Here is a 16,468-nt window from a genome sequence, read left to right as displayed (position 1 = left end):
TCACAGATTCCTGGCGACTGGAGAAACCCTATCTTCACTACACTTCCAGTACCGTATTGGAATCTCTACCTTGTCTGGAATTGTTGCTGACACCTGCCGGGCTCTCTGGAATGTTCTTTGTCCAGAATTTATGCCCCTGCCCACCGCTGAAAAGTGGATGGAAATTGCTGACAAATTCTGGACAGTATGCAATTTTCCCAACTGTTTGGGAGCTGTTGATGGTAAACACATACGGATCATCAAACCCCAAAGAACGGGATCTGAGTACTATAATTACAAAAAGTACTTTTCAATAGTACTCATTGCGATTGCGGATGCCGGATGTATGTTTGTAGCAGTGGACATTGGAGCATTTGGCCGTGGTAATGACTCACAGGCTTTTAAAAACTCAGACATGGGCCGGAGGTTGTATGGCAACCAATTTAATTTCCCTATGCCACGGCCTCTTCCTCACACCGAAGCTCCGCCACTGCCCTTTGTAATGGTTGGCGATGAGGCTTTTCAAATGTGCGGAAACTTACTGAAACCCTACTCCAGCCGGGACTTGGACCACACCAAAAAAATATTTAATTACAGGCTGACCAGGGCCAGAAGAACTGTCGAGTGTGCTTTTGGGATTCTTGTCTCCAGATGGCGAATTCTGGGCACGGCCATTAATCTTAAACTTAAAACAGTCGATGAGGTGGTGAAGGCCTGTGTGGTTCTACATAACTTTGTGATGGCTAAAGAGCACCCGACCTTTGAACTGAACGATGATGCTCCTAACCCATTGCCTGAATTCACTCAGCACACTCTCAGGTCATCCGTTGAAGTTGGCCAAATGAGGGACCAATTTGCGGCCTACTTTATTTCTGATGTAGGACGGGTGCACTGGCAAGATGAAATGGTGTAATGTTTTTGTTTGTTTATGGTAATAAAAAACCTTATTTGATACCATTACTGAGTGCACTATATTTTTTAAACTCCAATTAAATAAAAAACTTCCCATGTATAACTGAATTTTTTGATGTTCACACACCTGGGCAGGTAAATACACATATGAGTTAAAATGCAGCATTGCTAGTCTGCGTGAAATATATTGGAACGAGCAAAGCTGCAGGCCATGAATCAGGAAACCAATTTTTTTCAAGAGAAAATTGTGCAACTAGTTGAAAAAAAAGTATGTGATTTTCTCAAAACACAACCCTCAAAACCCAACCCCAATGAAAGTCCATGGGGAATACAAGTCAGCATTGAGTGGATGAATGTAATCTGCTCCATTCCAACTTACAAGTTATTACACTAGGCCTTGGAATGACTATACTAGGCCGTGGTATTTCAAATATGAGTATAGTAGGCCTTGGGCCTACTAGTATAGTCATATGTGAAATACCACAGCCTAGTATAGTCATACCAAGGCCTACTCGATTTTTGCCAAACTGGTGAAACTTGACAAGTTTCAACAGTTTGTTTTTAATGAAACCAGATTCTAGTTGGTAAAACTAGAGTTATTACACTAGGCCTTGTAATGACTACACTAGGCCGTGGTATTTCAAATATGAGTATAGTAGGCCTTGGGGCTAGTAGTATAGTAATATGTGAAATACCACGGCCTAGTATAGTCATACCAAGGCCTACTGTAATAACTCGATTTTTAACAACTAGCATATTGTTTCACAAAAAACAAACTGGTGAAACTAGAAAGAAACTTATTTTTTAGACAAGTTTCAACAGTTTGTTTTTCATGAAACCAGATTCTAGTTGGTAAAACTAGAGTTATTACACTAGGCCTTGTAATGACTACACTAGGCCGTGGTATTTCAAATATGAGTATAGTAGGCCTTGGGGCTAGTAGTATAGTAATATGTGAAATACCACGGCCTAGTATAGTCATACCAAGGCCTACTGTAATAACTCGATTTTTAACAACTAGCATCTTGTTTCACAAAAAACAAACTGGTGAAACTAGAAAGAAACTTATTTTTAAGACAAGTTTCAACAGTTTGTTTTTCATGAAACCAGATCCAAGTTGGTAAAACTCGAGTTATTACACTAGGCCTTGGTATGACTATACTAGTCCGTGTTATTTCACATATGACTATACTAGGCCTTGGGTTGGTTTTTAACATGTATTTACCCATCAGTGTGTGTGAGCGGCACAAACAACATTAATGAAACTTTGTAATGGTGAACCACAAATGTAAATTTATTTTTAATCACAAAAATAAACCAAAAAATTATTTTTTCCGGTGTTTGGGGGCAGATGGTTTCAATTTGGGGGTGTGCAGGGAATATGCAACACTTGCAGTTGAAGACGGTGTTTGAGGGGAAGGGGCAACAAAACTTGTGGGGGAAGGTAGTCCAGTTAAGGGAATTAAATTAGGAACACTTGGAGGAGAGGAAATCTGTTCAGGTACATTAGTTGTAATGGCATGTCGCCGTAGGCTTGTGTGCCTGGACCGACTTTGGCCCAATGCCCGCCTTGATAGATTTCGCCTTGAACTAGGGGCAAATATTGAATGTAGGTCCCCCGTCTGCTGGTGTGGCAGCTGCTGCTGCTGAGGTGGCTGCTGCTGCTGCTGAGGTGGCGGCTGCTGCTGAGGTGGCTGCTGCTGCTGCTGAGGTGGCTGCTGCTGCTGACGTGGTTGCTGCTGCTGAGGTGGCTGCTGCTGCTGAGGTGGCTGCTGCTGCTGCTGAGGTGGCTGCTGCTGAGGTGGCTGCTGCTGCTGAGGTGGCTGCTGCTGCTGCTCTTCGTTGGCAGTGCTCGTCCTTGCAGGAGGACTGGTGGCGGCAGTGATGGTCCAGGTTTGCAGAGTGGTGGTGGCAGGGCTACTACATGTTGTTGTAGCGGCAGGGCTGTTCCATGTTTGCCTAGTGGTGGCTGAGCTCCACGCATGCATGGGAGTGGCGGTGGTGCTCCAGACAGGAGCAGCGCTTGCCATGGTGGTGTCGGTGAAGTGACCAGCTGCACTCAGACTTGTGGTGGTGTAACGGTGGGTGTCCTGGCTTTGAATAGAGGTGTCCGTGCAGTGGTATGCAGCACAAGTCGGTAGTGAGGTGAAGCGAGTCAATGGTGGCACAGGTGGAAATGCACCACTGACTGCTGACCGTACCGATTATGCTGCATAGCCTGCAAGAAAGCATTGTTGCAGGCCTGCAGCACATTCAGCTGTTGCTCAGGACTAAGGTGTTCCGCCATGCCCTTTTCAATCTTACTAAAAAAATGGTGTGCTGGTCTGTTGAGGTCGGCCTCCAGACGGTCAAGGCGCTGTTCTACAGAATTGAAGCGGTGTTCAAAGTGGTTAAAACCACGTTCCATGAGTGCAAAACCGCTTTCAACTCTGTCGGACAGTGACTTGAGGCTGGAATTAAAGGCCTCGCTCAAATGCATAAACTCGGGCAAGACATTCCTGTCCAAGGCCCTCTGCCGCTGGCGGGTAGTGCCCGCATAACCAGTGGCAGAGACCTGGGACAGGGGAACACCTGATGGCCCAGCTTCCTGGTCACCAGCTGTGTGTGTGGTTGACCTGCAAGGTGCTTCCTGGCTGTCGGATGGCTGGGACGGGTCAGAGGACGTCCGAGGAAGGACCGCTCCAGGGCCAGGTTGCAGGGTGCTGCTCCAGGTGCTGTGGAAGAAAGGAAAATCATTACTACCATGCCTTTACAAGAAGCATCAGCTGTGGATTAGAAAAACACAGATTAATAAAAATAAAAACCCAAAATTTATAATACTTACGATCTCGTGGCAAGGACCGGTCTTAGGAACTGCAACGCGTGATAGTGACGGTATCTAGTTCTGGTCCTTGATGCAGATCCACTGCGAACCTGGCCCTCAGCACGAACATCACTGTAGAAGCGGTCCTTGATCGAACGCCAACGTGTTCGGACTTTGTCCACTGTTGTTAAAAAAAAAACAGTGCCGTCAAGGACAACAGTCACTGCGACACAATATAGCAATACAATACTCAAAGCAGTCACTGTAGACCCCGATGACACTGTTGGGTTTCCTGCTAGAATACACCTAGCACGAAACCCAACAGTGCCGTCAAGGACAACAGTCACTGCGGCACAATGTAGCAATACAATACTCAAAGCAGTCACTGTAGACCCCGATGACACTGTTGGGTTTCCTGCTAGAATACACCTAGCACGAAACCCAACAGTGCCGTCAAGGACAACAGTCACTGCGGCACAATGTAGCAATACAATACTCAAAGCAGTCACTGTAGACCCCGATGACACTGTTGGGTTTCCTGCTAGAATATGCCTAGCACGAAACCCAACAGTGCCGTCAAGGACAACAGTCACTGCGGCACAATACAGAGCAGGGAAATACTCACTAAACGCCTTTTTGGAGGATGCTGTGGCGCTGTCCCAGCCATCCATCAACGCTGCGGCCACCTCATTCCATAGCCGCCGGGTCACCACAATGTCCTTGTGCAGCCGGTCACGGCTGTCCCACAACGGCGAACGCTCCTGGACCAGGCTGATGAGCTGCTCATTATCCAGGTAGACGTCTTCATCCCGTTGTGGAACCTAGACAAAACACATTCATTAGAATAATCAAATTTAAATTGAATAAAAAGTTACAAAAAAAGAAACATAAAAAAGAGTAAAAATAGAAGATAAAAAATAAAGAACATTACAAATCATTTGATACATACATTCCGTATCACCACCGGGACTTGGCTTCGCTGCTCCTGCTCTTCGCCCTCACTAGTCCCGTCCGCAGAAGATGATGATGACGATGTCTTAAAAAAGTTGAAAAAAACGTAAGAGATTTGGAGAAGCAGCAGATATACTTACCAGATGCACGAAAATAATCACCTCACGGTCTGCTTGCGCCAATTCCTGCCGCGATGGGGAATACTCGGATTCTGAAGACATACTGCATGTAAAAATAATAAAAATCATTAGTACATACATAATTTAAAAGGACAGGCATATAATGTAATATACTCACATTCTTCGCTGATAGAAGATGGGTTCCTTGTTGACTGTCTGCTCTCCAATCTGTCAGTGTAGTAGTGGCAGAGTTTTGGCAGGCACCTCCTTTATATAGACTTTTTTTTTTTGACTTTAGAAGATTATAACTAGTACAACAAGTGGACACCACCAAAAAAACGCAGCGCTAAAAAAACGCTTACATGCGCATGCCAGTGCGCACGTATGCGCATCCATAGGCTATAATGGCCATTTTTAGCGCAAAACGTGCGCATACGTGCGCATGCGCTTTTTTGCAGGGCCAAAAAATGCAACATGCTGCGTCTGGAAAATACAAACGCACACCCCAAAAAAACGCAGCTCATGAAAATCGCATACGTGCGCATGCCAGCGCGCAGGTATGCGCACCCATGTTAAATGTAGGGGAAAAAACGAATGCGCACGTATGCGTTTTTTTCCAGCGCAAAAAAACGCAAATGTGAAACCAGCCTTAGTCCCTGGAGAATCTCGCTGCTGAGCAGCATGCATTGCCATAGCTGTGCCAGAGGTGGCAGCAGCAAGCAAACCCATGGAGCTGGTCTGGGCAGAGCGCCGGGACCGATGAGTTTGCTGAGCAAGCTCCTCTGCGGCTGAGGAGGAATGGGAGACCGCTGGAAGTAAGGCTCGGGTTTCTTGCTGTGCAGCGACAGAAATCTGACGCCAAACATTATGACAGATATCACACACTCAGGAACAGACACTGTATTGCACTTAAACAGTGCAACTTTACTTGCTGGCACAGAAAACATGGCAGTCTCAGCAGGGCTGCCACCTGGAATTTTGTGGCCCCATACTGGCAAAATTTTCAGGCCCCCTTGTGACTCTGCCCAGGCTCCACCTCAGCTCTGCCTCCATCCTTCGAACCTTCCACAGTCCCACTGCCCACTCATAGAAAAACTCCACATCGTCATCACCAATCACACATTATCAGTTCCCATGTAACACCAGATCACCTACATAAGTAGCAGCTTTTGTTTTGGCTGAAAGATTTTTTTTAAGCCACCATCCCGATAAGGTAGACTCTTTTGGCCGGGCTGTACTCTACTCTAACCTATTAAATATTAGTTAAAATTTCAAATACTCTTTTTACAGCAGGTACATTTTTATTTGTTTCTTTAAGGGAATGTGTCACATACTTTTTTTTAAAATGAACAATAATGCCACATATAAGGGACAAGTACCACTGCACCATGACCAGATGACATATTACCAGCATAGGGCAGCACGGTGGCTCAGTGGGTAGCATTGCAGCACTGGAGTCCTGGGTTCAAATCCCACCAAGGACAACATCTGCAAGGAGTTTGTATGGTCTCCCCGTGTTCGCGTGGGTTTCCTCCGGGTACTCCGGTTTCCTCCCACATTCCAAAGACATACTGATAGGGAATTTAGATTGTGAGCCCCATCGGGGACAATGATGATAATGTGTGCAAACTGTAAAGCGCTGCGGAATATGTTAGCGCTAATATGAAAAAAAATTAAGAAGAAGAAGACCATGTAGTGACCAAATAAAAACACATAAAAGGGACAAATATGGACACACCATGGTCAAACCACATATTACAACCACATAGAATACTACAATACTGATCATTAATACATTATACACGGGAGCTCTGTATATAGTGTCAGTGTACAGATAACAAAGAGATTACCAGGGACATTATACACAGGAGCTCAGTATATAGTTTCAGTGTACAGAAAGCACACTGACTCACCGGTGACATCAGAGACATTCATACGTGCATCCATCACTCACTCCTTATAGTCAGAAAATACTGGCTATCCAACGTCTCTAGTTGAAGTCCTACATCTTTGCTTTTCTTCTTCATCCAGTTCAGACCACCATCACTTTTTCCAGCCAGGACCCATCTCTGTAGAAAATAACACAGCTATCTAGAGCACATTCCCAAATTTTTCCCCAACATCTACACTACACCAAATGAAGAAAAAAGCGACCGTGTTGTCCTGCACAGTAACAGGACATCTCCTCTCCCACACGGAAAACAGTATCCTCAAAAATAATATCCTTTAATTAGCACCTACAGTAATAGTAACCTACAATCTGGACCCCACGTATCCTCCCATTCTGGACCCCATGTGTCCTTCCATTCTGAACCTAACATGTCCTCCCATTCTGGACCCCATGTGTCCTCCCATTCTGGACCCCATGTATCCTCCCATTCTGCCTCTTGTCTCTCCATATTGCCCCCATAGTCATCCATAATAATATAATGCATCCCATAGTCATATATAGTATAATGCAGCCCCATAGTAGTATAATGCAGCCCCACAGCAGTATAATGCAGCCACATAGCAGTATAATGCACCCCCATAGTATAATGCAGCCCGATAGAAGTATAATGCACGCCCGTAGTGGTATAATGAACCTCATAGTATAATACAGCCCCATAATATAATGCACCCCCATAGTGATATAATGCACCCCCATAGTGGTATAATGCACTCCATAGTAGTACAATACAGCCCCATAGTATAATACACCCCCATAGTGGCATAATGCAACCCCATAGTGGTATAATGCACTCCATAGTAGTACAATGCAGCCCCATATTATAATACACCCCTATAGTGGCATAATGCAACCCCATAGTGGTATAATGCACTCCATAGCAGTATAATACATCTCATAGTATAATGCACCTCATAGAATAATGCAGCCCCATAGTAGTATAATGCAAACCCATAGTAGGATAATGCAGCCTCATACTGCGGCTTTACAAAAAAAAAATTCTACTTACCTGGCTGAGGTCAAGCGGTGTCCTCCGCTCGATACATCTGAGACACATACCATCATACGATAGTGTCATCATATGCTGGCGAAGTGCCCGCTGATGTCAGCTGCTGGCTTATGAATGGCGGCGGCTGTTAACTGTTGCTGTGCAGGAGGAATCTCCTGTAACGACCAGTTGATCTGGCCGTTGGGGCTCGCTGAGTACGGGAGAGGGGCTGCGGGCCCACTCTGTTCGCCGGGCCCCATACGCCAGTAAGGGCAGTAATGCCCTGATGGCAGCCCTGAGTGTCAGTACAGCATATGCTCATATTTTCAGCCTGAGCTTTCCCTCTCAATGCTGGTTCCTCTAGCCTCTGTTATGCTTGTCTTGGCTCTGCACTCCCCATACTCCTGAGCCTACTTTCCTGTACTGGTTCTTGTTCTGGCTCCCTTCACTGGGAGATGAAAATGGTTCATGTGTCCAAACCTGATTCGAGCCTGAGGCCCTGGATTTTCTAAGGGATACTGTTACTGTATACCAAGTGGCGACCGACCGCATTCTGCTTTTCCCAACGTCCTGTGCGGCCCTCTGTCCTGTTCTGCCTTTTTCTGAATCACTCTCCAGCACTTTTTTTAATGTTACAACTATAATACACTACTTTCCACAGCTCCCACTGACTGACCTAGAATCAGGAAGTCTCCCCTAGAGAAACTCCCTCACTCCTACCCCTCCCAACTGGGAAAATCCCTTACCAGTTTAGCTATTCCTATACTCTATTGTGCCCCCCCGTTGCACTATACCCATTCCTATCGTAATCTATGCTCTATCCTTATCTCTAAACTTTCCCTAACACTATGCATAAATAGTATTATTCTCTATATATCAAATTAACCAAAAGCATTAGTGATCATAAAATTCTATGCAGCATCACATATTATAAGTCACAAATCAGCACACATTTTATACAAACAATGTTTAGAACGGGAAAGGCACATGACATCCCCTGTCACACCCTTACAACTTCATAATGGCATACACAGTGCTCCTATAGTAGTGTTCCTTTCATTACTAGTGATACAACAGTACCAGACAACCACAGTAACTCTTTATCATTTTTATTAAGCCATGAGAATTGTGACGTGCTCCTTCAGGACAGAACACTACTACTGTCTAGAGTAGACCTGGGAAAAGTGTGCCCGCCCTCTCGATCGCTGTCTCCCGCAGTCAGCATTGCTGGAGGATGGTTCTCCAGCCACTTCCTCCACCAATCAGCGTGTGAAACAGCTGACGTGATGACGTCATCTCATCGCGTCAGCTGCGTACCGCCGGAGAGTTAACGATGCAGAGGCAGAGAGAAGAGCAGTGCGCCAGGGAACGGGACCGAGGTGAGTATGTGGTGTGTTTTTTTTTTCTTTCATGTGTATGATTATAGGGGTGAAGATGGGGATTCTATGGTGGTGAACATGGGGATTCTATGAGGGTGAACATGGGGATTCTATGGGGGTGAACATGGGGATTCTATGGGGTGAACATGGGGTTTCTATGGGGGTGAACATGGGGATTCTATGGGAGTGAACATGGGGATTCTCTGGGAGCGAATATGGGGATTCTATGGGGGTGAAGATGGGGATTCTATGGGGGTGAAGATGGGGATTCTCTGGGGGTGTACATGGGGATTCTATGTGGGTGAACATGGGGATTCTATGGGGGTGAACATGGGGATTCTATGGGGGTGAACATGGGGATTCTATGGGAGTGAACATGAGGATTCTCTGGGAGCGAATATGGGGATTCTCTGGGGGTGAAGATGGGGATTCTCTGGGGGTGAAGATGGGGATTCTATGGGGGTGAACATGGGGATTCTATGGGCATGAACATGTGGATTATATGGGGCGAACATGGGGATTCTATGGGGTGAACATGTGGATTATATGGGGCGAACATGGGGATTCTATGGGGGTGACATGCAGCACATGGGGAGGGTATGGGGTTACAGACAGCACATGGAGATTCTCTGGGGGTGACATGCAGCACATGGGGATTATATGGAGGTGACATGCAGCACATGGGGATTCTCTGGGGGTGACATGCAGCACATGGGGATTCTATGGGGGTGACATGCAGCACATGGGGATTCTATGGGGGTGACATGCAGCACATGGGGATTCTATGGGGGTGACATGCAGCACATGGGGATTCTATGGGGGTGACATGCAGCACATGGGGAGGCTATGGGGGTGACATGCTGCACATGGGGAGGCTATGGGAAGGCTGTATACTGTCATGCAAAAAAGTTCCAGCAACAAACATCCAAATCAGATTGTTGAATAGACGTTAAAACTTCATCTTTATTGCAATGCCTTTAAAAACATACTGTTAAAATTGTAAATCCAGGGGATTACGCGTTTCGAACAAAAATGTTCTTAGTCATAGCCATGGACATCCATGACCGGGCCGGGTGGGTCGCTGATTATCACAGCTGACACCCGGCACTATGTGTCAGGGGCGGTCACGGACCGCCCCCGGCATGTTAACCCCTGGCACACTGCGATCAAACATGATCGCAGTGTACCGGGGGTTTAGGGAAGCATCGGCAGGGACGGGGCTCCCTCCGTGCTTCCCTGAGCCCCCCGCAGCAGCGCTATGTGCAGTGCTGCTGTGGGGGCCTCCTTCACTGCAGGTCCCCGGATCCAATATGGCGGTGGGGACCTTCGGGGGCCTGCAGGGAGGTGGCTTCTTCACTGCCTGCAGAGCGCAGGCGTGAGGAAGCCTTGTGCAGCGCCTGTCAGATCGCTGATCCGTCACAGCGCTGTGTGACGTGTCAGATCAGCGATCTCACACATGACAGTGATGTTCCCCCTGGGACAGTGTAATAAAGTTAAAAATAAAATGTAAAAATAATTTATAAAAAATCGCTAAATAAATTAAAAAAAATAAATATTCCCTAATAAATTCATTTTTTGGAAGTAAAAAAAACAAACAATAAAAGTACACATATTTAGTATCGCCGTGTCCGTAACGACCTGCCCTTTAAAACTGTCCCATTAGTTAAGCCCTTTAGAGAACCCCTTAAAAAATAAAAAACAAAGCAAAAAATAATGCCTTATTATCATACCGCCGAACAAAAAGTGAAATAACGCGCAATCAAAAAGACGGATATAAATAACCATGATACCGCTGAAAACGTCATTTTGTCCCGCAAAAAACGAGCCACGACACAGCGTCATCAGCAAAAAAATAAAAAAGTTATAGCTCGCAGAATAAAGCGATGCAAAAATAATTATTTTTTTATATAAAATGGTATTCATTGCATAAAAGCGCCAAACATAAAAAAATGACATAAATGAGGTATTGCTGTAATCGTACTGACCCGAAGAATAAAACCACTATATCAATTTTACTGCACGCAGAACGGTGTAAACGCACCCCCTAAAAGAAATTCTTGAAATGCTGGTTTTTGTTCATTCTGCGTCCCAAAAATCGGAATAAAAAGCGATCAAAAAAGTCACATGCCCAAAAATGGTACCAATAAAAACGTCAACTCGTCCCGCAAAAAATAAGACCTCACATGACTCGGTGGGTCAAAATATGGAAAAATTATAGCTCTCAAAATGTGGCGATGCAAAATCTATTTTTACAATAAAAAGTGTCTTTTAGCGTATGACAGCTGCCAAACATAAAAACCCGCCATAAATATTAAATCAAACCTCCCGTTATCACCCCCTTAGTTAGGGAAAAATAATAAAATTAAAAAAAAAGTATTTATTTCCATTTCCCATTAGGGTTAGGGCTAGGGTTAGGGTTAGGGCTAGAGTTAGGGGTGTGTTGGGGTTAGGGTTGGAGTTAGAATTGGGGGGTTTCCACTGTTTGGACACATCAGGTGCTCTCCAAACGCAACATGGCGTCTGATCTCAATTCAATTCTGCGTTGAAAAAGTCAACTGGTGCTCCTTCCCTTCTAAGCTCTGCCATGCGCTCAAACAGTGTTTCACCCCCACATATGGGGTATCAGCCTACTCAGGAAAAATTGCACAATAACTTTTAGGGTCCTGTTACCCTTGGGAAAATAAATATTGGGGGTGAAAAGATCATTTTTGTGGAAAAAATATGATTTTTTAATTGTACGGCTGTACATTATAAACTTCTGTGAAGCCCTTGTGGATTTAAAGTTCTCACCAGATATCTAGATAAGTTCCTTGGGGGGGGTCTAGTTTCCAAAATGGGGTCACTTGTGGGGTGTTTCCACTGTTTAGGCACATCAGGGGCTCTCCAAACGTGACATGGCGTCCGATCTGAATTCCAGCCAATTTTGCATTGAAAAAGTCAAACGGTGCTCCTTACCTTCTGAGCTCTGCCATGCGCCGAAACAGTAGTTCCCCCCCACATATCAGGTATCAGCGTACTCAGGACAAATTGCACAATAACTTTTGTGTCCAATTTCTCCTGTTACCATTGGTAAAATAAAAAAAATTGGACCTGAAGTAATTTTTTTGTGAAAAAATTCCTGTGAAGCACCTGAAGGGTTAATAAACTTATTGAATGTGGTTTTGAGCACCTTGAGGGGTGCAGTTTTTAGAATGGTGTCGCTTTTGGGTATTTTCTATCATATACAGTTGTGGCCAAAAGTATTGACACCCCTGCAATTCTGTCAGATAATACTCAGTTTCTTCCTGAAAATGATTGCAATCACAAATTCTTTGGTATTATTATCTTCATTTAATTTGTCTTAAATGAAAAAACACAAAAGAGAATGACGCAAAAAGCAAAACATTGATCATTTCACACAAAACTCCAAAATGGGCCAGACAAAAGTATTGGCACCCTCAGCCTAATACTTGGTTGCACAACCTTTAGCCAAAATAACTGCGACCAACCGCTTCCGGTAAACAACATTGAGTTTCTTACAATGCTCTGCTGGAATTTTAGACCATTCTTCTTTGGCAAACTGCTCCAGGTCCCTGATATTTGAAGAGTGCCTTCTCCAAACTGCCATTTTTAGATCTCTCCACAGGTGTTCTTTGGGATTCAGGTCTGGACTCATTGCTGGTCACCTTTGAAGTCTCCAGTGCTTTCTCTCAAACCATTTTCTAGTGCTTTTTGAAGTGTGTTTTGGGTCATTGTCCTGCTGGAAGACCCATGACCTCTGAGGGAGACCCAGCTTTCTCACACTGGGCCCTACATTATGCTGCAAAATTTGTTGGTAGTCTTCAGACTTCATAATGCCATGCACATGGTCAAGCAGTCCAGTGCCAGAGGCAGCAAAGCAACCCCGAAACATCAGTGAACCTCCGCAATGTTTGACTGTAGGGACCCTGTTTTTTCTTTGAATGCCTCTTTTTTTCTCCTGTAAACTCTATGTTGATGCCTTTGCCAAAAAAGCTCTACTTTTGTCTCATCTGACCAGAGAACATTCTTCCAAAATGTTTTAGGCTTTTTCAGGTAAGTTTTGGCAAACTCCAGCCTGCTTTTTTATGTCTCGGGGTAAGAAGTGGGGTCTTCCTGGGTCTCCTACCATACAGTCCCTTTTCATTCAGACGCCGACGGATAGTACGGGTTGACACTGTTGTACCCTCGGACTGCAGGGCAGCTTGAACTTGTTTGGATGTTAGTCGAGGTTCTTTATCCAGCATCCGCACAATCTTGCGTTGAAATCTCTTGTCAATTTTTCTTTTCCGTCCACATCTAGGGAGGTTAGCCACAGTGCCATGGGCTTTAAACTTCTTGATGACACTGTGCACGGTAGACACAGGAACATTCAGGTCTTTGGAGATGGACTTGTAGCCTTGAGATTGCTCATTCTTCCTCACAATTTGGTTTCTCAAGTCCTCAGACAGTTCTTTGGTCTTCTTTCTTTTCTCCATGCTCAATGTGGTACACACAAGGACACAGGACAGAGGTTGAGTCAACTTTAATCCATGTCAACTGGCTGCAAGTGTGATTTAGTTATTGTCAACACCTGTTAGGTGCCACAGGTAAGTTACAGGTGCTGTTAATTACACAAATTAGAGAAGCATCACTTGATTTTTCGAACAGTGCCAATACTTTTGTCCACCCTTTTTTTTATGTTTGGTGTGGAATTATAACCAATTTGGCTTTAGGACAATTCTTTTTTTTTTTTCATTTAAGACAAATTAAATGAAGATAATAATACCAAAGAATTTGTGTTTGCAATCATTTTCAGGAAGAAACTGAGTATTATCTGACAGAATTGCAGGGGTGTCAATACTTTTGGCCACAACTGTAGACTCCTCAAAGTGACTTCAAATGTGATGTGGTACATAAAAGTAAAATGGTTTTGTAAATTTTGTTGTAAAAATGAGAAATCACTGGTCAACTTTTAACCCTTAATAACTTCCTAACAAAAAAAAATTTTGATTCAAAAATTGTGCTGATGTAAAGTAAACATATGTGAAATGTTATTTATTAAGTTTTTTGTGTGCCATATCTCTGTGATTTAAGGGCATAAAAATTCAGAGTTGGAAAATTGCGAAATTTTCAAAATTTTAGCCAAATTTCTGTTTTTTTTCACAAATAAACGCAAGTTATATCAATGAAATTTTGCCACTGACATGAAGTACAATATGTCATGAGAAAACAGTGTCAGAATCACCGGGATCCATGGAAGCGTTTCAGAGTTATTACCTCATAAAGGGACAATAGTCAGAATTGTAAAAATTGGCCCGGTCGTGAGCATGCAAACCACCCTTGGGGGTAATGGGGTTAAATGGTCACTGTACTTTCAGTCCACTTAATCTCATTTGATAGAGTATTCTAAACTGGCAATATGCAAATCACTTTAAATAAAAATAATGTTGCGTTAACCTGGTAAAATCACTCCAAAGTGACAGCCAGTCAGTGTCTAACTCTGACTAACCTCCTATTAACTGTTGTCAAATGTAATCCTTCTCTAGTAACAGAAATAGTAGGGAAGATTGCAGGACGTCCAGATGGGTCTTTACCTCTCAGCTTCTGGTCGCCTTTCTTTTAGACTCCATAGAGACATAACAGAGGTGTGGGCTTTCATTTCAGTGCAGGTCAGTATCAGAATTCAGGGTAGTCAAGTAATTGAACAAAGGAAAAATACATGCTGGGAGTTGATGAAACAGAAGTCCATGTAGTGCTGGTAGAACACTGGAGAACAACAACCACCCACTAAAAAGAGAGGAAATCTAATTAGAATGCTGGAAAAAAGGAGTCGTTCTTGGCCATATTTCCCTGTTATGTGGACAAAAAGTACCTTTGAGTTGTCCAGCTTTTTACAGGTTTTGCGTAAAAGGACGGGTACACTATAAGTTAAATTTGTTAGTGGGTTCTGTCTGATTTTATGATAGATGGTGCATAACTGTATCATCAAAATAATGGCACCATGTCTCTTATCAGACAAAAATGACCCCTGGATCTCACATAGATCTTGCACTGAAATTGAGACTGCCAAACCCCCTTATGACCAGACATTCACTAACCTGCAGTGGACCTTGGCATGCATATGCCCCCTGGCAGCAGGTATCAATCACGTGTAGGTTAATGTTTATGCCATTTCTTAGCTTTTGGAGGTCTCAATTTTTGGATTTTACTTTGCTGTTAATCTGAGCGCTGGTTTCTATCTGGATCGCACTTCATGGATAATTAAATATGCAGAGGACTTGCTTTGTGCGATAATATAATGCAGCAGGATCTTCTTGTCGTTGCAGCACTATTGTTCTTTACCACATGATGACTTGGGGCTTGGCGGTTCTACTTTGCGTAGAGGGTGTTGCAATGCTCTACTACCCTTCAGTATCTAAGTGAGTATCATCATTCTGCATGTATTATTCAGGACCCGACTATGGAAGCAAAGAGGAAAATGTCTCTAATTTCCGGCTGTTCCTTTTCGGTCATGCTCACATAATACAGACACCAGACTGTTATACAGAAAACCTATGAGACAATACAATATGTAGAATTTTACAATCACAAATGCCGTGACACAACATGACTTACTAAACTGGATTAAAATTAAGTCCCCTCTCGATAATCTTAAATTCTGCTTTTATCCACTCAACTATGTCAACATTTAGTGATAATCCCTGATTTATGAGTTTTGGCTCTTATTAATTATGCAAACCAGTTGTAGTCTACCTACATACGCTTACTGTATAAACTTGCCAAAGAACCAAAAGTGAACTTCACTAAATCAAATTTAGGGAATTTATTGCAGGCCGAATAGTTCCAAGTAGGGTTTCATTCACAGATCGTGTACTTTCAGGCAGCTGTGATGCCACCATGTTTTGGCGCACGTGTTACAAGCAATATGTCTGGACCAGCAGTGCCTCTACTGATCTGGACGTACACTACCATAGAATATGCTGTGATATCAGGGACTGTGCTATGTGATGGCATTTGTGCTTTCATTCATGCATCTATGTCTGAGCAAACATACAGACCTCCTTGATATTTCTAGAGGATGAATCGACACAGGCTGTACAGTATGTTCCAATCTTTCAGTGATCCCCTTACTCACAGAACCCCTTCAACGTCTTAGTTCACGAGCGCACCGCTCCCCTGCCTCTCGGCTTCCTGCTTGTCATGACAGTGCACTCTTGATGATTGACATTTTGGACAAGCAGTATGGTTGAACTTCTGGCCCAAACTGTTGCAAATCGAGGCAGCTTTGCCTCAGAATATCTGAGAAGTGCAGCGACACTGAAGCTGCATGGATGTAGCAATGCAATCATCTTCAGAGCAGTGCTTTCAAGCAAAGACCTTGTAACTGCTGCACTCCTTGTCTAGGAGTCC

At 44.0% G+C, this 16,468-nt stretch overlaps 1 protein-coding gene across 1 annotated transcript in view; it reads left to right on the top strand.

Annotated features, from left to right (window-relative positions):
- Positions 1–16,468, top strand: part of GPR143 (G protein-coupled receptor 143) — a 65,881-nt gene that overhangs the window by 28,687 nt on the left and 20,726 nt on the right. Inside the window, exon 4 of the mRNA XM_073565982.1 lies at positions 15,385–15,477. Coding sequence (XP_073422083.1) covers positions 15,385–15,477 — 93 coding nt within the window. The remainder of the gene's footprint in view (positions 1–15,384; positions 15,478–16,468) is intronic.

The sequence above is a fragment of the Dendrobates tinctorius genome, unplaced genomic scaffold (assembly GCF_039654945.1).
Source record: "Dendrobates tinctorius isolate UK_male_01 unplaced genomic scaffold, ASM3965494v1 ptg000016l, whole genome shotgun sequence".
NCBI lineage: Eukaryota > Metazoa > Chordata > Amphibia > Anura > Dendrobatidae > Dendrobates > Dendrobates tinctorius.
This window is presented reverse-complemented; position numbering and strand designations above follow the sequence as displayed.